Raw genomic sequence first — 27952 nt, 5'->3', positions numbered from 1 at the left:
GCTTTGGGTAGTGACGCAGAGAAGGATACAGATGCTGGAATAACGTTACTCGCTGTAGAATTGTGTGATTTCTTTGCATTGTTGAAGAACAGGTGTTATTTTCTTATTGTTACATATTGACTGTATGTACAGGACTGAGTAAATGTAAAAGCGTGTGTTGGTTTATGTTGGTTTAGCTGTGGTGTCGTTGATAGGAGACAAGATGCCGCAGCCTAAATCTCGGAAGATAGCCGTGCTGGGTTACAGATCTGTAGGTGAGTGCAGCTCATAATGGCTTACAGCTCGCTAGCTGTCCTGGCTTATGGGTTTGATTATCTCATGATCATGTCTCAGTTACGTTTTCTAATATATAAATGTTAATGTCAGCATTCTGATCCTGAAGAGTGTTGGAGCAGAGGTTGTGTCATGTACCGCATACTGCTGTACTGTACTACACATTGTGCCCAGTGGTTCATCACTAATAATGGCGTAACTCATTTGGGCCACTATATGAGGGTGGGGACGCAGCCAAAATATCGCATGTGCTTGTAATGTATTAGCAGTGGAACTGCATACCTTTGTGTGTTGGTTTGGTACCACACAGATTGTGTCTTTGTATTGTTTCATACTATTTAGTACAGTAGCAGCCCACTCCCAGTGAGCACTCATGCTGTGTATTTCAACAAAATACTACGTAGTATCATGGCTATCTCATATCTCATATCAGAATAAGTATGGGCAGTACATTTACTTTGATTTAAACCCAGTATTTTATGTTTTTTCTTGTTAACCTAATTTCATTTGTTAATCTACATTTATTCCTGCATTTCCGGCCTGTGACACATTTCCAGAAAAGTTAAAACAGTAAAACATTTACATTTTCAGCATTTAGCACACGTTTTTATCCAAAGTGGCTTACAATTGTGGCCACATGCAAGCAACTGAGAGTTAAGAGCCTTGCCCAGGGGCCCAGCAGTGGCAACTTGGCAGATGTGGGGCTTGAACCAGCAACCTTCTGCTTACTAGTCATGTATTTTAACCATTGAGCTACCACTGTCCTTGCCGTTCTTTCTAAAAACACTTAAATGCCATTACACTGGGAATACCAAGCAATGCAGTGTTTCAGGTGTGGTTCTGTCCCATCTTACTATGGGTTGTTGGTTTTTTTACCCTGGGTCTTAAGGTGTGCAATAGTACGAGGTTGTTGTCACATTTTGCGTTTTAAAATACTCCACACATTCTTTATTGGGGACAGGTCATTTACCCAACAATGTCTTTCTGAAGTGTGCAGAATGGGATTTTGCGTTGTTGGTCTTGGGTGTCCGTGGTAGAGATGTTGTTCTAAAGGCAACAAAAATCCTGAGCACACAGCATCTATTTCTTCCATAAAAGATCTGGAATACTGATTTGTCCAACCACAATACACATTTCCACTGTGTGATGGTCCATCCCAGTTGCCTCAGTGCCCAGAGAACTTGACATTGCTTCTGGACATGGTTAACATAAAGCGTTTTACACAGTAAAGTTTTAAGTGGCATTTGTTAATGTAACTCTGTATTGGACTTTACCCACTGAAATTCCTCCAGAGTTCTTGAATCGTTGAATGATAATGTACTCTGAAGGGAGAAATAGGCAAAACCTATCAAATCTTTCATTGAGGAACATTTTTAAGCATTAAAATAATTTTGTTACACATTTGTTGACAAACTGAAGAACCTCTGCCCATGCTTGCTCCTCAAATACTGGAATGTGTTGCAAGCATAAAATGTAGGAATGGATGTTTATTAAAAATGAAATGAAGTTGCATATTTCTTTGACTGGATTTTGTATGTTTTTTTTTTTCTGTATTACTGTTTGTAAATGTTAATTAAAAATCCAAAAGGCAGCAATGGTAACATTGTAAAAATGTTCATTGTTTTGTAATGGGTTGCTCAACAAACTTAGGATTAGGTGTTGACATACTTTTGACTATGTAGTGCAGTTGTGTGATTCAAATTAGGCAGTAAGCTTGTATTTAAATTAGCAGAACAAGCCAGTACACCATGATATTAACAGTTGCAATCAAAATTATTCAACCCTCATTGCAAATTAGGTTTATTAGCTAAATTTACATATAGCTGTTTGCAATAAACCAGTCAAACAGGAACCGTTTAAATAGGTCAACACAACTAACATAAGTGGTTTTCCCAATTTCAATTTTTTAATGACTGTAGTCTCACATATTCAACCACTTCATGACAAGTGTCTTAGTAGAGCATCCTTTAGCTGTTATGATCTGTTGCTACTGTGATGTATAGCAAGGCACCAGCTTCTAGAGGCGTAACTGAGGAATCTTAAACTATTTTATTTCACTTATATTCTCGGGTTTGTGTTCTGCAACTGCCATGTTCAAATCCTACCAAATATTTTCTATGGGGTTCAAGTCAGGTGACAGTGACGGCCACTCCATGATTCACTGTAGGCATGGTGTACTTTTTAGCATATGCATACCACTGACATACCACTGATCCATAGAAATACACAGAAAAGTTCCAGTTTTGTTTTATCACTCCACAGAACAATTCCAATCTTGGGGTTGGCTTTGCTTTTGGGTCAGTAGAGGTGTACGTCTAGATGTTCGGGCATGGAGCTCTTCAGCGTTTAATATGTGCCTTACTGTGCGAACTGAGACCTCAGTGCCTGCTGGCACCAAATTTTGCTCAAGGTCTTTGGTGGTCACTGCAGTTTTATTTTTAATCACACCTGCCTCCTCAGGAATCTCGTGGCACCTGGTGATAGCTTCTTCTTTCTGTCACTTCAGGTGGTGTAGCCAGTGTTCCTTTAACTTTTTAGTACTGTACTATACAATCTAAAGCTCCTTTATGAGGCAGTAACATACTCCATTTCAGCTGGTTTGTAAGGCTTATATGAGGCTACTTAACCATGTGTGTCACTTGAAAAACATGCAAAATTTTGCTCCCAAAGGCATGATTGCAGATTAATAAGTACTTTTTAGGCAAAGGTGTGCAAAAGAGGGAAAGGTGTGATAAAACTGCAGCACTGTTGAATGTCTCCTCAAGAAATTGTTCTGATACAGTAAGTGCCATGCTTGGGAAATGTCTTGATCTAACAGAGTACAGATATTAAGCAGATACAGGCATAAAATACTTTATAGGTGTTGGATCATATTTAACAATATTTTAATAAGGGATACAAATTTTTACCAATTTATTTTAATCAATAATTGTCAGGCTTACGGCATTCCATCAAAATATAAATCACATCACAGAGTTTCATATTAACAAGTCTCTATATTTTATTTAATTATAAACAGTGTAATGCAGTAAACATGACTGTTATGTAAAACAGCAAAATTAACTTAAGTTCTACTTTCAGAAAGCTGAACTAGTTCTACTGACGGGTTTTACAATCATTTCATCCTGGTCAGGGTCATGGGGTTGTCCCCTGGAATCACTGGGCACAGTATGGTAACACACCCAGCATGCCAATCCATAGCTGGACCTGGTCACCCCACCCTCCACACTGACGCTGACCAGCTGATAGTGTTGCTTGGTATTTAAACCCTGGATTTACTGCTGTGCCGCCTGATCACTCCGCTAACTAAACATGCTAATCATAATGAATAATGATGCAGTCTGTGTATTAAAGCTGTTCTTGAAATCATTAGTGCAGTTCTTGCTTTCTTTAAAAGGAACTGCCACCTAGTGTAAACCAGGCATCAACTGTTGCAAATTAATGTAAATGATCTTTGTGTCATCTATGAATGCATTCATATTATTTGAATCTTAAACAACAGAACATTAAACATTACAAAAACAAAAAGAAGCTGTTTTGTGTCAGTATGGAGCCCAAATGCATGTTAAATGTATGCATATGTGTATTTGTTTTTCTTTTAAATGTGAATAATGTTTCTGCATAAATGTAAAACCTGCTTATCTTATAACTGCACTAATGTTGTCAGGAAGAGCTTTAATACACAGACTGCGTCTTTATTAATTATGATTAGCATGTCTAGTTAGCGCCTGTAATAAACTGTTCGCTACGGGCCAGTGTGTAAAATCTGCATAATGAAAGCTGGTTTTCCTCACCGTGTTTATGTTCATATTAAGATTTTACACATTTACTAAATTTGTATTTTTATTAAATAAAGACTTGCTGAAATGAAGCTTAGTGATTTGTTATGTATTGTATTAGGATTCTATTAGCTTGTTGATTATCAGTTAAAAGCAATCAGCAAAATATGCATCCCTAGTATAAAATGACTGACAGAACACAGATCATTCATGTAAATCACGCCACTGTAATGTATGTGATGGTTTGCATAACAGACTACAGGTTATCTTAACTGACAGCACAGAATGATTACAGCATGCTCCTTTCAATGTTTTGCGTAACTAGCTTGCAGATAACACAGTACAGTTGTGGATATCTCGCAAAGTTTTAGTCAATCTTGTAGATTAGGAGTATGTAATGTGGAAATTCATGTACATATACATAACTGAATAAATCAAAGAAGTACAGCCAACTGAACAGCATCCCAATAACTAGGTGAATAGGTGAATGCATCCTAAACTGCATCCTTTTAAACTTAGTATGCAAAATGGTATTAACAGTTAGTAAGACTTTACTACTAAAACTAAGAGTTTTTTGTAGGAGAGTGTATTGGGATGCAGCCTGTGTTCTACAAGCTCATTGATGGGATGGTTGCTTTAGAGACGGATGTTTTATTTGCTAGAAAGCTCCAAAAAGCAACTTTCTGTGTGTATTCTGGTCAAATTAGCATTACTGTGAGTTTCAAAAGCAAGTTAATAAAGTGTTGTTAAAAATGTAAAACTGTTTTTAGATAGGTTTTTTGTTGAGAAATGAAAGCACAAGTGTGTGTTATCTACCACCTTACAATAAAGCAGTACAGAGTATGAGCCACAAGACAGTTACAAGATTAAAGAGATGAACGGCATCATGTTTAATACTTCAATACTACAGATTTGTGACTGAGCCAAGCTGCAAAAATAATAAGGTGCAATTAGGTGCAGGTGACTCTCAGTTAAGAGGAACGGCATGTCAATTATCTGCACCTCCATGCCCCCTCTGCCAGCCATAGTTGGCATGGCAGAAGGACATGATTCCATAACCAGGGCCATTGTCTATGCTCCACTGCAGGTGGGCCCATTACAGGAAAGTCTGGTTGGTGTTAGGCATATAACGTAATATCAACATGGCTGCTCACATTATCGTTATAGAACTAATCTACATTTCAATAGAATATCTATTACATTCACTTCAGATCAATCAACCTACAAAAACAACAGTTGGTAACATTTGAAAAGCAAATTATTAAACAACCTTTGGTATTTGGCCAGACCAAACCAAACATGTTTCTTTTAAGGTATCTATGTTTTTTTTTTTAGTTTTTAAGCTTAAATGTGGAGATGTTGTAAATGATTTACTTGATGTTTCTGGCTTTCCAGTACAAATTTTTGATTGTTTTAAATACAGTAGGAATCTGACAAAACTTTCACACTAAATCAGCAAAGTAGTCTTATAATCTCTTTGCAGTCAAACCCCAAAAGCAAGACTCCTCATACGTGTCCTATAAGCTGTTATAAATTTTTCTGGACTTGCAGCATATATTGGCTAAATTAGCATTTTGCATCGTCAGCTGAAAATGCATTAATATTTCTAAGCATTGAAGCATTAAATCCCACATCATGTCGTTAAAGTAAGTCGATAAGTTTAAAGGAATGTAGTGTAGGCTACACATGATTGAATTTGAGCGAAATTAAAGCTTATTTTAGTCCAGGTAAAAAATATTATCCTGTACTTGTGGGCAGTAGTAGCTCAGCAGTTAACATGCTGAACTTGTCCTCAAAAAGTCACTGGTTCAAGTTTCACTACTGCTTGGTTGTCACTATTGGGACCTTAACCCTCAATTGTTGTACCCTGCCCAGGGTATATTCCTGCCTTGCGCCAAGCAGTTGATGGAAATGAAGAAAAAAGACCTGACAGCATTAATTAAACAATGACTTCTTTATTGGTTTGTGAATTGTTGACATATCTAGTTGGCCTAATTAGCATCATGCCTTCACTGCAGCTTGATGCCTGTGGCTTTGGAATGGGATGTCCATCTAGCTCATGACCAGGTGTCCACATATTATGGCCATATAGTGTAGGTTTTACCCATGATCGCACAAAAGTAAATATATAGAAACCAACATGCACCAGATTTGTATAAACATGACTAAATAATCTCACTTCTATACAGTAAGAGAAGAATATGATCAAATCAATGTCATTTTTTATATCATGTGAATCTCTACTGAGTTTTAATATTTAGACCCCTAACACCTCAACTTTTAGATCTGAAATGTTGTGCTTATCTAACATGCTAACAGATTCCAGTAGCATCCATTCAGACGTGTAAAAATGGTGCTTTATCTCTTAATGAACTGTAGCTTTCTCTGAGTAGTCTCGCAGTCCTCTATGCTTTTTTCTTCTGAATGAGGCCTCACATTTTACCCATGCCGGCCGAACTGAACTGTTGTCATAGCAACGGGCTGCAGGACATGGCTGTCCAAACATTTGAGCATCTTAATGCTGCTGCTGATACAGCTCAGCACCACTCCACTACACACACACACACACACACACACACACACACACATGTTGGTATTTTTAGAACACACTTTTAAACACTTCAAATACAGAATAATTATATAAAAAACACACTGTGGCCAGAAATATGTGGACACCTTGTAATTGGCCTGCACAGAGCCCTGAACTCAACCAGTGCCTGATTTCACAATTAGTAGCTTATACTCGGGTGCTCACATACTTTTGCTTCGTTGTGTACTATGTGTACTTGTTGGTTTAAACCTGTTAACACACGTTCATGATATAATATAACTGCTGCTGTGAAACATTTATCATTTGCCTAGTTCTGCATAACAGTGGAACATTTTTTTTAGGACATATTAAAATGCAATATGCCATGAGCAATTAATGAGCTCAGTGTAAGGCTGTTAATGAATCAGAATGATTTTTACCTTTTTTTCTTTTTTTGCAGGGAAGTCCTCTTTGACAATACAGTTTGTGGAAGGACAGTTTGTGGACTCGTATGACCCCACCATAGAAAACAGTAAGTGCATATCTATTAATCCAGTGGACAGAGACTGACAGACCTTAATAAGTAAGTAAGTAATTGCAGTGTTCTATTGCAGCGTATTGCAGCTCATTTTAGAGCTAATGCTACATTCAACTACAGCTCGTAGCCTGGGATTTTTGACTTTCGAATTAGAAAAGATCTATCTATTAGGGCTGGGTATCGCCACTTCCTGGATCGATTCGATTCCGATTCACAAGGTCCCGATTCGATTCGATCTTCGATTTTCGATCTTCGATCTTCGATTTTCGATCTTCGATTCAATTTTGATTCAACACATTTAGGCATATTTGAGTTACATTAACAGGTTTTGTTTAAATATGTACAGATGTACAGAGAACGAATGTGATAATTGTACAAAGAACACTCATTATTAAAAATATTTGTATTTACATAAATAAGTAATCCACAACAAAAAACAGTAACATTAATTATTTTTTTTTTTATTATTTTATATGTCTGACACGCTACAACAGTGTATGTGTAATGTAAACATACACCTGGCTGTTGCACAGCTTATGCCAAGTTCACACTACACAACTTTCTGATTTGCCGGGTCGCTGTACAGTTCACACTGCACGACTGATGGGTGATGGGGGTTTCACATCTACACCATCTATCACCAGGAGGAATCTCAGATGAGTCTGTCTGGTCTCCCAAACTACGTTTTGTCACAAAAACACACGTGAGAAGTGACGAGGGGTTTAATGAAACCACGTCCTAAAATACACTCCAACAAGTAGCGAGAGATCAAAGTTTGTGCGCTGATGAGCAGCGTAATATCAAAAAGAAAAAAATAAAGGAATCTGAGTGGATTTGGCAACACGACCAACAGGGATTGTTCTGAAGTTGCAGGTTAATAAATATTTTGTTTTGTAGAGAACGATAACTATATTACGCCCCTGCTCCACTTGTTTACAACCTCTCCCGTGTGTTTCCCCTTGCTGTTTCCCCTCGCTGTTTCACATTGATTAAAAGCCGAGTTGCTCCCGAGCCGAAAATCAGGGCAGAAATCATGTAGTGTGAACCAGGCATTACTGGAGCTTCTGCCATGCTGAACTGATGTGCAGGTCAGATCTCGTTGCACGAAAAAACAGCGGCTGGTCACGTGAGATTAAAGAAGGTAACAGATTTCCGTGTACACCGTAAAAAGGGGCTCATTTAAAAGATAGAGACAGTACATTGCTCCATCGTTTCCTGCTCTCAGGCTTTTTCCTTCACTTTGTTGTCTCCTGATGACCAATAATAGCTTAAACAAAAAGTTATTTGTGTCGTCATTGCAGCGCAGTCGAGGCGGTAATCATTGCTAATGTATCCAATTAACAGTTATCACTCCTGTATTCTGTATTGTAGCACTCTTTGGATGCCTTTTGTCCAATCAGATACTTTCATTTACAGTTACTTGGCAGGAACTACCTGTTGTAGAATATTAATGGTATTTACAATCCACAAAGTTTGGAAACATTGTTCTTTACAAAAGAAAAAAGTTTTCCTTTAGGATAACTTATGTGGGTTGATTTGGTCCTACCAAAGCAGATCTGACCAATTATAGCCTTGCTAAAGCACCTTTTAGATCATCACCGATCCATCACTACATTTCACAGTGGTTGCAAGACACTGTAGCCTGTAGGTCTCTTCAGATCTTCATCTAGGCATTAGACCACCAGATGCATGGCCAAGATGAAAAGTAAAGATGACGATTTTACACCCATCGTCTTCTGTCTAATCCTTATTTTCTTTTGTAAACTTTAGCCTGGTCTTCTTTGCTTTTCATTGACAGCCTTTATTTCTAGCTATGTACAACTTTAAAACAGTTTTTAAAATGTCATGGTTAGAAGCTTTCAATGCCAGTAAAGCCAGAACTGAAATCTACGTTTTCTCACAGCTTTTCTTTTCCACTTGTTTTACATTGTCAGTAGTCTGATTTTAGTTAATATTTTATTATTTTGATTTCAGTTTATTTTGAGGCATCACCAGGACTGTTGTCACCACCTATCTGGTCATATTGCGAGATGATTGTAATGATCACAGCAGAGGTTTTTATACTTTTCTTTGCTAAATAAGATTTGGTTCTGGTGATCATGTAATTAGTACATCATTAAGTAGAATGAGATGTGTCTCTGTTGGAATTTAACAGACACAATTTGACAAATGAATCAGCATCTCTACATTTATGCCAGATGTGTTTTAATCTGGATATTTGGTAACATTTAAAAATTTTAAATTACTAAATAAAACTATCCATTTTAATTTGTTTCCATTTTATGTTATTTTCATGTAATGCCTGTCTGTGTCAAGACCGCAGTGGGTTCAGTTTCCCTGGAATCACTGGGCACAATGCAGTAGGACACTACATACAGCATGCCAATTTATTGCCCTCCCACCTTCCCCACACACACAACTGGGGATTTGAACCCTGCAGCCCAGTTTTTGCTGAGCTGCCGGAGTGCCACTTTCTAATTTGTAAATTAGGGCTGTCGAAGTTAACGCGATAATAACGCATTAACGCGACCTCAATTTAACGCGATTAAAAAAATTAGTGCCATTAACGCAAATTCTAGTTCATGTTGACACTTGACTGGTAGAACAAACGTTTTAATGTCGGACTTGCCACCGTTTTTCATTTGCGGTTTGTTAACATAATGTAACCGATCGTGGTAGTGATGCACTTGCATAATAAAGAAATAAATACACGCTATATTCACAAGTTGTCGGGAGCAGAACACTTTATTACACTTAATTAACTTCTTCTTCTGTACCGAATACCGGAAAGCTGAGTCGAGCACGTTAGTTCATGAACTATGGAAGCCCCAAAGGGTCAAAACACACTCACTTCGTGTAGAAACGTCCATCAAACCATCGTCACGATACAACCACAGACAAGTCTGATACAATAACTACGCCTTATCCCACCTAAAGCACCGCTGATCTACAATGTTTGCTGATGGAGAAATTCTAACCTACAATCTGACATTTACTGCCTAGTATGTGAGTGAATAAACTCCCTTACAGTTTTCTCTTGTCCCAGCAGTTTTTAACATAAGTACATTTAGCATAAAATGTGTTCACCATTTTAATTGTAACATTTCACTTAAAAATCCTTGTTTTCTATAACATTTACACAGATTTTTTTTAATGCGATTAACTATATGAAATTCTGAGATTAATCGCGATTAAAAATTTTAATCGTTTGACAGCCCTATTGTAAATACATGTATCACATTTAAACAGTGTTTTACTGTTGTTGTCTGTGGCAGTCTATAATTAAAGGATGTATTGCATGTATTCAGAAATTAACCATCTTTTAATTAAAAATTACGAAATGTCACAGCCCTAGTGTGTGTGCCCCTAGAAGACTGGAGCTTGTACAGCTTTTTGTAAGACAAGATTTCTCCCCTTCAGCTGTATAATTTGATTGTGTGTGAGGTTGTATGTGGGACTTGGAGTGAGGCCAGGTGGGTGTCTGTTTGCCGCTTTTCAATGAAGGCAGCAGTGTGGATGTAATGGCAGTAGGAAACCCAGCTCTGTCAGAATCAGCACTTTTGGTCCTCATTAGACCGCAGTCTGAATGCACACTTGGGCTGACTATTTACATTAGGTTCAGCAGCCGCACAACAGCAAAGCCTGTAAAAGTACTGCTTGCTGACATTTTCTAATGCTGTCACCCCGACCGCAGATCTATTCTACAAACATTGTCTTTTCACTGACATTTTCATTTATTCTAGAACTCCCACATAGCATATAAAACTGAGTGAGCTTCAGTATCATGGAAAAGTACTATCATTTTTTTTCTGTTACAAGTATCTGCAGTTTTTAGAGGCTCAAAAAGATTGAACAGGCAAAGATTTTCAGCTACACTTTATTAATTTATTCACTTAATATTCTTCACATACCCTGTGTGGATACCATGGCCATTTCTAAAACCCTGCTCATAGCAGACTGTGGGGGTTTTGTGAGGTAATGTCTAAGAAAATTTAAGCTGTCACCTCATATATACCACACTCATATACACTATATGGCCAAAAGTATTTGGACATCTGACTATGAGCTTGTTGGACATCCAATTTAAAAAAACAAATTTTACCCCATACAACCATCCTGAATGTATTGTATGTATTCTGGTGTGAGTCTTTCACCACTACTTAACAAAAATTGACTCACACATACCATAGCTACCCACAACACTGGACTGATATCAATTTAGTAGCAATCATACAGACAATACAGGCACATAAGCGGCATTGGAAAGAAAAAAAAAACTATATGAGGTCCCGGAATTTGTAAAAAAACAAAAACCTTTCCTTAGTTCATGTTCTTAGTCCTGGAAGTTGTGAAGGAGAATAAAAACACTCTTGGTTTACTACTTGGTCCTTCCTTAGCAACCAAGTGACCCAGTCTGTGCACTCTATTTAGAACGTGTTGGTATTGAAACCCCTCAGAACTGAAACCTCAAAGAGAGGATCAGTCATAAAACTCACAGGATAGTCAATAACACACAGATTTGACCTCCTTGAGTGTTTTTTCAGGTCATTCAATTTATCAAGGAGTTTTGTGTTCCTAACTCTTAGAGATTCCCAGACTGAACAGAAAAGAAAAAATATGGCTTGGATCTGTTGGTATAACATATATATAACCATATAATTATTGTACATTACTGTTTGAATTGTTTTAACCTTCTAGCACTAAGCAAGGCTGAAACACATAAACTCAATAGTTAGAATGTATTCACACACTTTTAGCCTTATGTGTATTTGGGCACATAGGCACTAATGCATGAAGCTTTACTTTCAGTTTGGAAAGAAATACTCACCCTTAGTATTGTTTTAAATGAACCACCTTAATAATTCATAAATATTAAATATACAGATTATATACAGTAGAATATAGAACTTTGTGTTTTGGGGGTTTAGCTACTATGTATTTTTACATACAGATCTTGGTGTGTGGAATGTACTGCTGTCTCAGTGTAATTTGATGCTCTATGAGATCAGGGACTCTGAAGTGCAGTTGAAAGCACACAGAGCCTTTATTATGCTACATATTACTAAATTAACCACTACTGCATTTTTGATGTACAGCTAACAAAGCCTCTGCTCTTACCTCTGGACCCCAAATACACTATTTTGCCTCCCTTTGTTAGTTTATGTTCAGTTTTTTTGTCATTCAGTGGCTGCTGTTTGGCCCCAGTGTTGTAGCTTGTTGGTTGGAGCTGATTCTTATAGTGGATTCAGAAAGTTTTCAGACCCCTTTGACTTTTGTAAAAGTCTCTTTGGCAGAAAGCTGCAAGTCCTCTTGAATACATATCAACAAAATTGGCACACCTAGAAGTTAGGAAGTTTATCCTATTCTTCATGGTAGATTCTCATCAAACATTTGTGGAGGGACCTGAGATCTAAAAAGCCATAATAGTTTATAGACATTGCCATCCAATCTGACAGAGCTTAAGTGCGGCCTTTGACTGGGCCAGTTAGGGACCAGTTAGTGTCTGTTTTTTGCCAAACAACTAATCACTTAATTCCATACGTCTTCTGTCTTGGAACTTGACCTGATATATAGAGTGTTGCTGAGGTAGTTGTCTGTCCAACAGTTTATCTAAACTCTGCACAGAAATTTTGGACTTCTTTTTAGAGGAAATGCTGTTTTTTTGTTGTTGTTTGTTTTTTTCCTTCCTTTTTTTTTTTAACAAGGCCCTTTCTGCCCAGATGGCCAAGCTTCTTTCATTTCAAAACTATTGAAGCCACTGTGGTCTTGGGAACACTCAAAGCTATAGATATTGTTTTATATCCTTGCCCTGGTCTATACCCTGTCACAGTTTGGTCACAGAGATTCACAGACAGGTTCTTGGACGTCATGGCTTGGTTTTTGTTCTGACAGTGTTAACTGTAAACCCATTTAGACCAAGAGATATGCCTATGGCATGAAAAAAAAATCTAAATCTGTTTGTGAATAAGAAAATTGATTTTGAACTGTTTGATTTTCAGTTACTTTCAGGAAAATTCACTTTTTCACTTTGTCACATTCAAAAACAAATCCAAAACACTGCTGGCCTGTTAAGAATGTTTGGCCTTCCTTTTCTCCTTCTGCCAAGTAGCTCTATCCTCATCACCCTTCTCCCAATAGAACTCTCATTCCTCCTCTGCACATGCCCAAACCACCTCAGTCTTGTCTCTCTATCTTTGTCTCCAAAACATTTTACCTGCATTGTTTCTCTAATAGACTTGTTTCTAGTCTGTCCAACCTTGTCAGTTTTATCATGAATTGCAGAACAGATAATGAATCACACCAGCACTTTCAAGATTGCAAGATCTAATACACAAACTACAAAGATGGATAATGTGGTGCTACCCCACGTAAAATATTCATTAACTGTTGTTTAGTGTTTTTCATGCTCCTGCTTAATCAGTCAAAGGCTGAGATAATTAAACAGATTAGTTAAAATGGATGTTCTGCTCTGGTTGTTTGGCTGTACCTGATGCCAACTTCTTTACAAATTGGCAGAAAATCAGTGCCAGTTTTATCACTTTTGGACAAAAGCTTGGCTTTGATTGGTCTGATGTTAGTCTGAACTATTAAAAAGGTTTATAAGCTTTAGAACTGTCAAATTGTACCTTGTGTGGGCCAGTGATAGCTCAGTGGTTAAGGTACTGGACTAGTAAACAGAAGGTTGCCGGTTCAAGCCCCGCCACCACCAAGTTGCCACTGTTGGGTCCCTGAGCAAGGCCCTTAACCCTCAATTGCTCATCGTGTTCTGCTCATTGTGTAAGTCGCTTTGGATAAAAGCGTCTGCTAAATGCTGAAAATGTAAATGTGTGTACAAGTGTATATGTGCATAGTTTGATCATTCACAGCTCTCACACTGAACTCATTAACACGTCTATTCCACACATCAGCTTAAATTGGCTAGTGTTGGCAAGTCACTTTGATGTACATGGACCTGTCAAATTTTGGTGGACGAATATTTTTTATGCACACAACAGCAAGAGAACAAAATATGATAAAATATGATCTTGCTTTTTATTTAAATATATAATTTATGTGGACACCTGACCATAATATTTGTTGGATTATTTAATCAGCGTAATTAACTGAAAAGTTCATTCTTTGGAAAATACATAAATATCACTATTGCACTAATGAAAAGCAAGTAAGCACATTTGTAAAATTGACTGTCAGTTTCTTTGCACAAAAGCTCAGATTTCCTTCAGTCTCATCCTTTTTAATGAAGCACATGCTCAAACGCTTGGAAGTTGGTTTACGTTCATACATTTGCAGCCATTATTCACATATTACAGTCTGTGTGTGTGTTGATAATTGGGATGAGATGATTATATAATAATTGTGACTGGATTAGATATAAATAATGTGTACACGTTTCATACACATTTATCTTTTTATTCATTTATATTTTCTCAGGTTCTTTATCATGGTCAGGGTTGCATCAGGTCTGATTCCACCAGGAAACACTAGGGGGGAGGCAATTACCTGGACAGGGCGCCAATCCATTGCAGGGCATCGGCCACCCCCCGGCTCACACAATCATGTCTATGTAGGTGAACGCCTGGCTGATGACACCACTGAGATTAGAACCAGGATCTCAGCAGAGGTGTTACACCGCTAGAGTGTTACAGCATCGTGCAACTTAAGCACACACAGAATTATGGTTGTTAGTATTAAGCTAATATTTTCCAGCATATTTTTTTGGGACTTCTACCACTTTTGAGATGTCAAAAATGAACTGCCCTGGATGAGCAGTCGCTCTGAGCAGCTTGCCATGTTGTGACAACCAGTTTTCACTTCTGCTCTATCTCTTTTCTATCCCCTTTCTCAGTTGCAGACTGCAGATTTTTGTGTTTTAATTGTTACTTTGGTTTTTATTTTTTTTGGCCACCTTCTTTACCATTTTAGTCTCAGTGTTGTTCTGCCTTGGTTAGGGATCCTGCATTTTAGGTTCATTTTCACTTCTTGTTGGTGTGGGGCTACACATGCAGTTTTGGAAGCACAGTAATTATAAAATTGTCATATTTCATGTTCACAAACATGCAAATTGGACATTTGTGCAGAGGAAAGCCTGAATAGAAAAGCACAAGTTTCTCTTGAAAGATGAAGGTCTTGTATGTGATGCACTATGTTTTAGTAAAGGTTGTTGATATTTTTTGAAAACATAGTTAGTAAAGAGCAGATCATTCTATAATAACCAAGCTCATGTTGTCTTCTTTCATGCCTCACTTCATCTCTCACTGTCTCGGGATGCCACAGCCAGTCTGGCTGCAGATTGTGATGAGGTGCTTTGTACTTGTGGGGGATTTGACATGTTACTTTAACTTTGGAAGAGGAAGAGGTTGGAAAAGCTGATTTTGCTCTCAGTGTATCTGAAGGTCTAGGTTTTAGTGCAAGATGTGCTGGTTTTGTGCTGAGCTATTTTCTCTTTCTATGTTCTGCTGGCCTGGCTGCTTCCCATCCTCGGGGATTGACTGTGTCCTGAAACTGTTCTGTTTGATTGTCTTGCATTTTCAGTTCTCAGCATTTACAGTTGAGGTAAAAAATGTACATACAGTACATCAGTTGTTGACACAGTGACATGGTGGTCCTTTAATTTAAATTTTAATGAATTCTTCAGCTGTTATTTTCCTGTGATTAAATCATTGGAATATATATATATATATATATATATATATACAGTATATATATATATATTAGGGATGCATCGATACCATTTTTTCCCAAACGAGTACAAGTACATGTATTTTTGTACTCGCCGATACCGATACCTATTTAGAATGATGCAGTCTGGAGCATTATGGAATAGTGTAGTGTTTAGTGTAAAATAGTGCAGTGGAACAGTTGCTTGGGTTGCCATCACTAATTGTAAAAAAAAAACACCGCACAGCCATCATTGAGAAAGCTTCTGACAAGCTAACGTAAACGTTCATTAATAAACGCACATAATTAACGTTGTGTACATCATACATGCGATGCGATTCTGCTGATTGAAATATTTACTTTAAAAGGATAATACAGTCCGATCCCATCTGAGCCGATTCTATCAGCACATACATTCGTGGTTCACTTCGGTAAATCGTAAACGACTCTGAGTCGGCTCCCGCTCTGTGGTAATAACCAGTATAATTAAGCCTGAGCTTTATAAGGTAAGCGAGTCACACAAAATGTTCTATAGTAGTTGGTGTTTATTTACAACCGCGTCATTCATTATAACAGTAAACACGGAGAGATGACTGAGAAAAGAAGCTTAAAATGAGTCGACTCCTGAATCACTTGTATCGACACTGTGAACAGAGTATTGAACACAAACACGTCCTATAACAGCGGTCGCTGCTTTTGTAACCGGTTATCTTCGCTGTTAGCTCTATTTTAAGGTTTTTTGTTGTCAAACGGAACTGAATAACATTAAACGTGCGTGTGAGCGTGGTCAGTGAGAATAATTCAATCTGTCTCCCGTGGGTGAAAAAATAATTGCTTTAGTTTTAGAAGTAAAAAAATCTCGTAATGTTACGCCCCCCGGTCAGGCACTCGCGCCCCACAGGTTGAAAATCCCTGCGTTAACGCAGCAACGTGCACTAGGTACACGGTATCGGATGTTTAGTATCGGAGCCTCGTTTGCGAGTACGAGTACGGGTTAATTAACGCGGTGTTGGGCTAATACCAGATACTAGTATCGGTACTCATGCATCTCTAATATATATATATATATACAGTGTATATATATATATATATATATATATATATATATATATATATATACAGTATATATATATATATATATATATATATATATATATACACAGTGGGGTCAAAAAATATTTAGTCAGCCACTGATTGTGCAAGTTCTCCTACTTAGAAAGATGAGAGAGGTCTGTAATTTTCATCATAGGTACACTTCAACTATGAGAGACAAAATGAGAGAGAAAAAAATCCAGGAAATCACATTGTAGGATTTTTAAAGAATTTATTTGTAAATTATGGTGGAAAATAAGTATTTGGTTAATAACAAAAGTTCAACTCAATACTTTGTAACATAACTTTTGTTGGCAATGACAGAGTTCAAACGTTTCCTGTAAGTCTTCACCAGGTTTGCACACACTGTAGCTGGTATTTTGGCCCATTCCTCCACGCAGATCTCCTCTAGAGCAGTGATGTTTTGGAGCTGTCGCTGGGCAACACGGACTCCACAAATTTTTTATGGGGTTGAGGTCTGGAGACTGGCTAGGCCACTCCAGGACCTTGAAATGCTTTTTACGGAGCCACTCCTTCGTTGCCCGAGCGGTGTGTTTGGGATCATTGTCATGCTGGAAGACCCAGCCACGTTCCATCTTCAATGCTCTCACTGATGGAAGGAGGTTTTGGCTTAAAATCTCACGATACATGGCCCCGTTCATTCTTCCCTTAACACGGATCAGTCGTCCTGTCCCCTTTGCAGAAAAACAGCCCCAAAGCATGATGTTTCCACCCCCATGCTTCACAGTAGGTATGGTGTTCTTCTGCATTCTTCTTCCTCCAAACACGACGAGTTGAGTTTTTACGAAAAAGTTCAATTTTGGTTTCATCTGACCACATGATATTCTCCCAATCCTCTTCTGGATCATCCATATGCTCTCTGGCAAACTTCAGACGGGCCTGGACATGTACTGGCTTAAGCAGGGGGACACGCCTGGCACTGCAGGATTTGAGTCCCTCTCGGCATAGTGTGTTACTGATGGTAGCCTTTGTTACTTTGGTCCCAGCTCTCTGCAGGTCATTCATCAGGTCCCTCCGTGTAGTTCTGGGATTTTTGCTCACCATTCTCATGATCATTTTGACCCCACGGGATGAGATCTTGACCCCAAGGGAGATTATCAATGGTCTTGTATGTCTTCCATTTTCTTACAATTGCTCCCACAGTTGATTTATTCACACAAACCTGCTTGCCTAGATTCACTCTTCCCAGCCTGGTGCAGGTCTACAATTTTCTTCCTGGTGTCCTTCAACAGCTCTTTGGTCTTGGCCATGGTTGAGTTTGGGGTCTGACTGTTTGAGGCTGTGGACAGGTGTCTTTTATACAGATAACGAGGTCAAACAGGTGCCATTAATACAGGTAACGAGTGGAGGACAGAAGAGCTTCTTAAAGAATAAGTTACAGGTCTGTGAGAGCCAGAAATCTTGCTTGTTTGTTATTGACCAAATACTTATTTTCCACCATAATTTACAAATAAATTCTTTAAAAATCCTACAATGTGATTTCCTGGATTTTTTTTTCTCATTTTGTCTCTCATAGTTGAAGTGTACCTATGATGAAAATTACAGACCTCTCTCATCTTTCTAAGTAGGAGAACCTGCACATTCAGTGGCTGACTAAATACTTTTTGACCCCACTGTATATATATATATATATATATATATATATATATATACACATACACATATATACACAATCAGGCATTATGACCACCTCCTACAATTACTGACTTTAGTCTATCTGTTTCTCTACATACTTTTTAACCTGCTTTTACCCTGTTCTTCAATGGTCAGGACCCCCACAGGACCACCACAGAGCAGGTATTATTTAGGTGGTGGATCATCCTGCAGTGACAATGACATGTTGGTGGTGTGTTAGTATGTGTTGTGCTGGTATGAGTGGATCAGACAAAACAGCACTGCTGGAGTTTTTAAATACAGTGTCCACTCACTGTCCACTCTATTAGACACTCCTACCTGGTTGGTCCACCTTGTAGATGTAAAGTCAGAGACGATCGCTCATCTATTGCTGCTGTTTGAGTTGGTCATCTTCTAGACCTTCATCAGTGGTCACAGGACGCTGCCCACAGGGCGCTGTTGGCTGGATATTTTTGGTTGGTGGACTATTTTCAGTCCAGCAGTGACAGTGAGGTGTTTAAAAACTCCATCAGCATTGCTGTGTCTTATCCACTCATACCAGGACAACACACACTAACACACCACCACCATGTCAGTGTCACTGCAGTGCTAAGAATGACCCATCACCCAAATAATACCTACTCTGTAGTGGTCCTGTAGAGGTCCTGACCATTGAAGAACAGCATGAAAGGGGGCTAACACAGCATGCAGAGAAACAGATGGACTACAGTCAGTAATTGTAGAACTACAAAGTGCTTCTATATGGTAAGTGGAGCTGATCAAATGGACAGTGAGTGTAGAAACAAAGAGGTGGTTTGAATGTTATGGCTGATCGGTGTATATATACACAAATCAGTGTAAAGAAATTGGGACATTTTGCAATAAAATACAAGAATCTGTGATTTGTTTATTCTTTTGAATCTTTATTTAACTGACAAAAGTCCAAAACAAATTTGTTTTAATGCTTTGGCCAACAAATTTGATTGTATTGTTTACATCGAAACAAATTTTGAATGTCATGTTTGCAGCACACTTAAAAAAGTAAATAATGGTAAATAAGAGAAAAGTTAATATATTTGTCTAATAGTAATAATATTAATAATAATTATAATATTCGTCTTACACTACTTTGATACATTCTACAATTCGCAGATGAATAATAACGATTATAAACAAGGATCCATTAAAGGCTCATTCTGTGCCAGCAAAGATGAGTTGTCCAAAGAACTTGCTGGCGTTTCTGCGCAAAATTAATATATAGCTTCCTCATTGCATAATACAGTTTCAGGTTGCATTTCTTGATGCAGAAGTGGACTGTGTTAAGTGAATGATTTTCCAAAGTACTCCTGAGACCATGTGTCTATGTCCATCACAGTAGCATGATGGTTTCTCAAACAAAACTGCCTGAGGGCTTGATGATCGCACACATTCTCCTGGCTCCCTGAATCTTTTCATGATATTATGAACTATAGATGGTGAAAGACTTAATTGTTTTTGCAATCTTGCATAAAGAAACATTGTGTGAAACGTCATGAGAGAATTTTAGTTACTTTAAATACAAAGTGGAGAACCATGACCCAACCTGCTTGCAAAGACTAAGTCTTTGGTGGATGCTCCTTATAATCAATCTTGATGATCTCACTTGTTGTCAGTTGCTTATCAGCTGCTACTTGTGGAACTTTCCAGAACGTTACAACCTTAGTCTTATTTTATATTTACAAAATACAAATAGGTTTGTCAGTGAAACCACTGAAATTTTTTTTTTTTTCATTGCATTTTTAGAAAGTGTTTTATCTTTTCTGTATGTATTTAATCTTAAAGTATAGATAGATAGATGATAGATCACTTTATTAATCCCATAGAAAAAGTCCATTATCAGCAGCCTAAGATACATTAAAGCAAAAAGTATTAAAGTACACAAGTGTTATTGTATTAAAGTAAGCATAGAAAATAAGAGTATCAACCTAATATAGGTTTAAAAAAATAAGCGCCTCAAGGACGGAGCTGCTGCAATCGGCTGCCACTCAGCACGGCGGCAGGTGTGATTCCATTCACTAATTATTACTGCATAAGTATTAATGCATGAGCAAAAGTTTTTACAATTTTTCAGTTGTAAAGTCCTAAAACACTGCATTGTTTAAACACTGTCCTGGATCTACACATCTCTAATTATGAGGACAAGTAACCACTGAACAAGTGACTGCCGTAATTCTCTTTACTGTTATTCTCAATTTGCACGCTCATTGTTTCTCTCTAGAAGCTTCGATTTGTACAAAAGATTTCAGGTTGTACAAACCATTTTCACTCTGACACACACATTTCTACTTGTGCTCACACTCACAATTTTTGTTTACTCTCCTCTGCAGCATTTACTAAAATGATCACAGTCAATGGCCAGGAGTACCATCTGCAGCTGGTTGACACAGCAGGACAGGTGAGAATACCCTACACTCCTACAAAGTATACACATGCACTCTGCAGCTGTTTTAGGAAGCATTCATTATGTTGATGCTAACTGACATTTATTCAAATTAGATTACACCTTATAACATGTCTAATGAAGCTGAATGGTACTTCTGTTACTAAGCTCACCCGTAGCAATGCACATAACCTTGATGTTCTGACTCTTAGTTCTTATATACAGTGGGTGAGGAATGTACTCAGACCCCTTGACTTTATGCACACTTTGTTGTTTAGTGGATTTAATTTTGAATGGACATTATTGTTATCAATCCAGTTTACATTTAATCATTCATAATGACAAAGTGAAAACATTGCAAGTAAAAAAGTACATTCTCTTACCAAATTACTCAAACCCTTTGCTGTTTAAGGTGCATTCGGTTTTCTGTACTTCTCCATAAGATGTGTTTAGAACTCTACTAGAGTCTGAATTTATTTTGATTGGACACAGTTTATAAAAGCATCACTCCTGGGCCCACAATTTTAACTGCATTGTCGGGACCAAAACCAAGCCATTAAGCCCAGAGAACTGTCTGTGGATCTCTAGGATCACCACCCAATCTGACAAAGCTTGAAAGTATTTGCTATAAAAACATGGGATAACCTGCCCAAAACCAGAAGTACAAATATTGTACCAACATAATTAAGAAGAATTGCAGCTGTAAATGTAAGAAAATATAAGATTTCAGCTTTTGATTTGTAGTTATTTTTCAAAAAGGTTTCTAACAACATGTTTTATTTTGTTGTTATGGGTGATTAAGTGTAGAATAATTGGTAGAATGGCATTTATATCCATTCCAAATTAAATCAAAATCACAAGTGTCAAACAGCCAATGGGTCTGACTAATTTCTGAATCACTGTATAGTGTATTTTTCATAAACCAGCTGTAATTTGATGTGTGGTTATGACTAAAACCATACACATCTTGTGGTGTGTGCCAGTAATATTGTTGGAGAACTGTGGATAACTCTGGGTTGAACTAGAAAAAACTATTTGAAAGATTAGTTTTATAGCTTATGACACATTATCTTTAATTGTGTGTGTGTGTGTGAATCATCATGACAAGGACAAGAAATTATTTAAGAAAAAGCTCATTTTTACAGTTCATTTATTAGGAGCCAAGTAGATTTTCATTAGTAGTTATGCATTTCCAGCTTCACAAAATTAATTGTTTTGTCTTCATTTAAACAACTGACCCTTTTCTCCTTCCTTAGGATGAATACTCCATTTTTCCTCAGACCTATTCCATAGACATCAATGGTTACATTTTGGTGTATTCTGTTACGTCAAATAAAAGGTAGGCTTACAATTTATTATAAACCCCTTTGTAAAATGCTATAAAAGCAAGGATCTGTATTTTATTTATTGTCTTGAACCTTTATAACATACACAAATGTAAAAAAAGCTGATTCTGGACTCAAGTGTAGTGGTTGAACAAAACAGAACAAAAGAAGCCAACTAAAAAGAAAAGGGACATATACGAGAATGAAGTGACTAAAAGGAAAAAGTACTGACCAGTTAGATTCAATTTTCTAGCTTGTACAACTCTTCCAATCTTATCTATGATGAATTTGACATTTAAAGCAAAAAACGTGAAACACTAAATGTAGTTAGCATCAAAATACAATATGGATTTCCACTTTAAAAGTCACTGAAACTAGATGATTAAAAACAATAAGCTATTTAAATTTTTTGGACGTGTCCTGCCATCCTGTCCTAGTGTAACATGTGACGCTATGAGGTAGGTTACATTAGCAAACATTAACTATTATCTTTCATTAGCTAAATCAGTGGAAAATAAGAAAAGCCAAACCAAAAATTGATGTAAGGGTTGGACACTTTTGCATTTCCCTAAATGTAGCAATTAATTTTATTAGATTGTTGGTTTTTTTTATCCTTTGCCTCTTAAATGACAAGCAGTTCTTTAGTGTTGGCTAGCTGCACTGAAACTAGAGAATTTTCCAGTTAATCGGCATGCCAGGGTGCAAGCTAGACGTTTTTTAATAATGTTATATTGTTTTTAGCTGTGGAACGTGACCCCACTGTCTCATCTGCCCAGTACAGGTATCAAACGGGCGATATCATTAGTTTGCTAAGTAACTAGCGGGCTTATTTATTTTCCAAACTTATAAACAGCTTTTATCAGCCAAACAGCGACTGCAGATACTATTGTCGACCTAATGACTTGGATAAGACAGATAAAACTTTTAATTTACAATGATGTTACAGCATGCTATGAATGTAAATGAAATGTAAATAAAGCAACAAGCACTTTTCTCTTTCCAAATAAAGTGTCTGCTAGATGCCATCAATGTAAACGTACACTCTAACTTTATGCTCGTTTAACAACAAACTGGAGCAGAAACACAGTTTAAACAAACTGTGTTGAGTTTGCGGATGGACATTTCCTTTAACTTGTGCTAAGTCCATTTTTTTTCTTTTCACAGTTTTGAAGTAGTAAAAGTTATTCATGAAAAACTGCTGGATATGGTGGGCAACGTACAGTAAGTGTCACTGTAGATCTTATAGTCATATACGTTCATAAAAGTAACACCTGAAATATTATTTGACAAATAATAGAGAGTGGCAGTTGTTTCTACACTGAGACTTGACCCTTTTTGTGCAGAGTACCAATAATGCTGGTGGGAAATAAAAAAGATCTACACATGGAACGGTAAGTTACGCAAGCACTTTTAATGCATTAGAGTAATAAATAGCCATCCACATAAGATACTCTTCTCACTGCCAGCTTACTTAATACATAAAGACATTATGTTATTAGCTAACAAGAGTGTAAAGATGCTTACATAAGTGTTGCTTGGGTTTTTTTGTTTTTTTTTGTTGTTTGTTGTGCTCAGTAGTCTATTATGCTAGCTCACCATCGCTGAGATCCAGGTTCAAATCTTAGCAGTTCTATCGGCCGGCTAAGTGTCTACGATTGGCTATGTCTCTCAGCGTTTTTTCTTGAGTCTTGTATGTTTAATTACATCAGCAAAACAGCAATATATGTCATGAGCAGTGCAGCTGTTGTTGGATTTGAAATGTTTTCTAGAGTTCAGTCAAAAACTACTTGTAAATCACACTCACCAAGCTAGTAAATCCTAGCTTGTGGTATTCAAATTGTGGAGTGGAGAACTACTGGTGTGGATAAAACCTATAATAAATTATAATAAATTTATGAATTCATTAAAGTTTACAGGGTTACTGTGGGTCCTGTTTTCTTTGGAATCAGTGGGTGCAATGTAGTAACACACCCTGGACACGACACCAATACATCTTGGGGCCTCAGCCACCCGTCTTTAAACCCAGATCCTCCTTTCATAGATGTAAAAATATCCCTCTGTATTCAGTCTAAACACTTCTATGTAGGATAATTCAGTAAAGCTTGTTTTTAAGTCCTTTATTGTTCTGTTTCACATGTGAAGCTTATCAGGATGATCCATGTTGGACAGATAGATAGATGTAAGCAGTAAAGGGGAAGAGGAATAAGGTCCCAGCATCAGATTTTAACACACACGGAACAGGGTGTGATGGTGCAGGAAAAAGGGGGGTGAGATTACAGTGCCTGGATCAGAGGCTGCTAGAGGTGTACTAATAAAAATTCAACAAAGCTGAACTCTGAGCTTCCACACATATCTAGTGAAAAGTTGCTTATTATTCTCGTATGTTAGCTGCTCTGGGCTTTTTTATGGGGTGTAACTTGACAGTTGATGGAAAAGTTGCTGATTGAAGCTCAAGTTGCCTGTGTTGGGTCCCTGAGCAAGGCTATCAACTATAAATTGTTTTCATTGTACTGAGTCACAACTGTAAGTTGATTTAAATAAAAATCATCTGCTAAATGCCATTAATGTCATTTTCTGAATGTACCAGAAATAAAAGCAAAGTCATAATGTGCTGGTTACTGCAGACAACGGCCGGCCTGGTCTGTCTGCAGATCAGCATCAGCTTTAATATGTGCCTGTCTGTGTGTAATATCTACAGCTGTACTGAATCAATAGTTCCATTAGTTTGTCAATAAACATGGGCAGTTTACTGTACAGAGTGGTACATTCAGCTTTAACTGTCATTCAGTCTGCAGTCCACCCAACTGTACAGAAACAAACTGCAGTAGCTCATACTTTAATACAAATGACATTTTATGTGAATTCAGTAGAGTTTATATTCCATTTTCAGTTATTTTGATCTATCATTATGTGAATGTGTGTTATTTTAGGCTTGAGTCATTGTAACTGTTTATTACTAACTGTGTGCTATACAACTCACACAGAACTGTTCATAAACATGCAGAGGCACAGAATGATTACAGAAGGGTAAATTTTTCCAGGGCCGATAATCCGTATTTATGCACTCCAAAAGGTATTTTTGCCCCATATACAAGCATTCTGTGCAAGGATGTTCAGTTTTTTTGGCAACATGGGCATTAATATAGAGTTAGTAAAGAAAGAGCCTTAGCCAAACTGTTGCTCTGTAACACATATAAGGAATGATAAATGGTATTGGTTGAAACTAAATGCTTTATATAAAAATTTACACTTTTATTGTTGTTCTATTAGACACTTTGACAATAGTTTGTTTTAATTTTTCTGACCTTATATGTTCTCTTTAGTGTTATCAGCTGTGAAGAAGGCAAAGCATTGGCAGAATCATGGAATGCAGCGTTCATGGAGTCCTCTGCTAAAGAGAACCAGGTAATGAGATAACTTAATCATAAATGTCCACTTCTGTCTGATGTAATGCTTTCCCAGCATCATTGTGGGACAACAAAGTACCAGGGCGCATTTGCATATGGTCAGTGATGACTTTATTGGGGCAAATACAGAAATTACTGTCACAGTTCAAATCACAGGTGCGTTTAGAGGCAGACGAGGTAATCAATGGCAAATCGTTAATCATAAACCTGACCGGGGCACCACCTACTTTTTAACCATTTATTTATTCTTCTTTATTTTTCTTGGATCTTGGATTGTGTTAAACATCATACTACCAGCTATAGTAAATTGAATTGAATTTATATTACAATGTCAACATTTAAACTTTTTGATGAATACTCCCTGTCTTGTTCTATCCCTGCCCTGGTATAACCTCATACCTGCTTATATCTACATTTATTGAAATATGATCAATTATTTTTCAACTGATGCACTATATGGCCTAATGTTTGTGAAAACACCTTAATTATTCAGTTCAGGTGTTTCAGCACCATCCATCGCTAACAGCTGTAAAATATATTAAACAATATGCTTTCAGATTTGTGGCAGAAGTTTGGGGAAGGCTCTTTTGTTTTACTGTGTGACTGTGCCCCTGTTCACAAAGTGAGATCCATTAAGACAGGGTTTGATTTGCTGTGAAAGAAATCAATATGAACAGTTGCCTGCACAGAGCTCTGATAAACCGACTTAACATGTCATAGATGTCAAGATTGTGAGCCAGGCCTTCTCGTCTTATATCACTGCCTGACCACAAGTGCTTCTTTAACTAAATTGGCACAAACTCCCACAGACACACTCCAAAATCTTATAGGAAGACACCAGAGCCACACTTTGGAACATATAGTATCATGAAATTATGTACATGCTTTATTTTTATTAAAAATGTGTGAAGACATAAGTTAACCACTCTCCCTTTCTTCTTTCTGGTTGTAGACTGCAGTAGAGGTGTTTAAAAGGATAATCTTGGAGGCAGAGAAGATGGATGGTGGAGCCCCTCAGGGTCGGACATCCTGCTCTCTGATGTAGATTGCCCTACTTGCCCACCCTGCACAGTGAAGGACACACACAGACCTTTTTGGAGAACATATTTCAATCAGTTATGTAATTAGGGGAGATATAAAAGTAGTTTTTTTGTTAGGACAAGGGGTTAGTCGTTTTAGTACTGGAATTAACAGGGTTAAGCACAGCTAATGCTAAAGGTTTACCAGAAAAGTCTGTTTGAAGTCCAGCCTCCTACAGCCCCCTGCCTCACCACAACACTGGACACTGGGAAATCCCTCTACTTGAAGTGGCTAACTGCCTGTTTCCTCCATAGAAATTTTAACTTTTTCTTTTATAACTGCTTTTTTATACTTCATTTCATTTTAATTTTTGTTGTATATTTTTTAAACATTATTTTGAAAGATACATAGAAATCCTGTAAAATAACTGCAACCACACTTATCTTTTATTTAAGTTCTGTTTTCATACTGTTCTTCCTCCAGCTAGCCATTCCTCTACCTGATTACTATCAAGCCATACTGTCCACCTCACACCTCCCTCAACTTTTTTTACCCTCCCTGTTTCCTCTCAAACCTGAATCAATTTGTATATTGTATTTCTTAAACAGTAATTATGGCCAATAAAGTTTCCAGCATTCATTCGGCTCTGTAATGAATGATGTATAACTTTTTTGATTGTAATCATTAAATGCAGCATTTTGTTTCACTACACTTTGAGGTCACTGTGATGTTCTTTCATAAACTATTTAACACAACCCAATTTCTGCATGATGTGTAACGCACAAAGAATTTCAGCTATAGCATATATCCTGAAACAATCATTTTAAAAGTCTGTTAAAAGGTTGTTAATTGCTCATTTATAGCAAATGCTGATCAAACGTAGTAACTCTGGAATAAGCTAAATCTGTCTTCTGAATTATTATTAAAAAAAATAATTCTGTGTCAAAGATGAAAATGACTATCCAGACTGTTATTAGTGAAAGGTGCAAAAGTCAACATCTGCCAGGGTATATGGGTGCATCAGTGCCCCCAAAGTTAAATTAAGCAAGACAATGCCAGGCCTCATTCTGCACTTGCTACAACTTGCTTCTTAGACACAAGTGTGTGTGCCTTCTGTTAAAACTATATGACACATCTTGAAGAGGAGAGTTAGACAAGAGCGACTGGTTTTGTTTAAAAAAAGAATATTAATATTGTGCACTTTGCAAGTGAAATGTAACGACATTAAGTTGTGCAAAAGTTAAATCCAGGTGGGGAATGTGGGTTAAATTATTTT

At 37.4% G+C, this 27952-nt stretch overlaps 1 protein-coding gene across 2 annotated transcripts; it reads left to right on the top strand.

The window, feature by feature from the left end:
- Positions 1 to 3: 3 nt before the first annotated feature.
- Positions 4 to 27387, top strand: rheb (Ras homolog, mTORC1 binding). 2 transcript variants are annotated; one of them, XM_062992071.1, is made up of 9 exons: positions 4 to 92; positions 195 to 254; positions 7043 to 7114; positions 20872 to 20939; positions 22181 to 22263; positions 23414 to 23470; positions 23593 to 23640; positions 25573 to 25654; positions 26609 to 27387. In XM_062992071.1, the coding sequence occupies exons 2-9, from the start codon at positions 203 to 205 to the stop codon at positions 26699 to 26701; spliced, it is 555 nt and encodes a 184-aa protein (XP_062848141.1). In that variant the 5' UTR covers positions 4 to 92; positions 195 to 202; the 3' UTR covers positions 26702 to 27387. The 2 variants fall into 2 exon arrangements, with proteins under 2 accessions (XP_062848141.1, XP_062848142.1); XM_062992072.1 differs by having other exon boundaries at positions 20 to 92; positions 177 to 254.
- The last annotated feature ends 565 nt before the right edge of the window (positions 27388 to 27952 follow it).

The sequence above is a fragment of the Trichomycterus rosablanca genome, chromosome 3 (assembly GCF_030014385.1).
Source record: "Trichomycterus rosablanca isolate fTriRos1 chromosome 3, fTriRos1.hap1, whole genome shotgun sequence".
In the NCBI taxonomy this organism is placed as follows: Eukaryota; Metazoa; Chordata; class Actinopteri; order Siluriformes; family Trichomycteridae; genus Trichomycterus; species Trichomycterus rosablanca.
Note: the sequence above shows the minus strand (reverse complement) of the source record. Positions and strands in the feature narration are given on the sequence as shown.

Coding starts and splice junctions, on each gene's coding strand:
- rheb (XM_062992071.1), top strand. CDS start 203: ATGCCGCAGCCTAAATCTCGGAAGATAGCCGTGCTGGGTTACAGATCT. Junction 23,471..23,592: donor GATATGGTGGGCAACGTACA/GTAAGTGTCACT, acceptor CTTTTTGTGCAG/AGTACCAATAATGCTGGTGG. Junction 25,655..26,608: donor CCTCTGCTAAAGAGAACCAG/GTAATGAGATAA, acceptor TTCTGGTTGTAG/ACTGCAGTAGAGGTGTTTAA.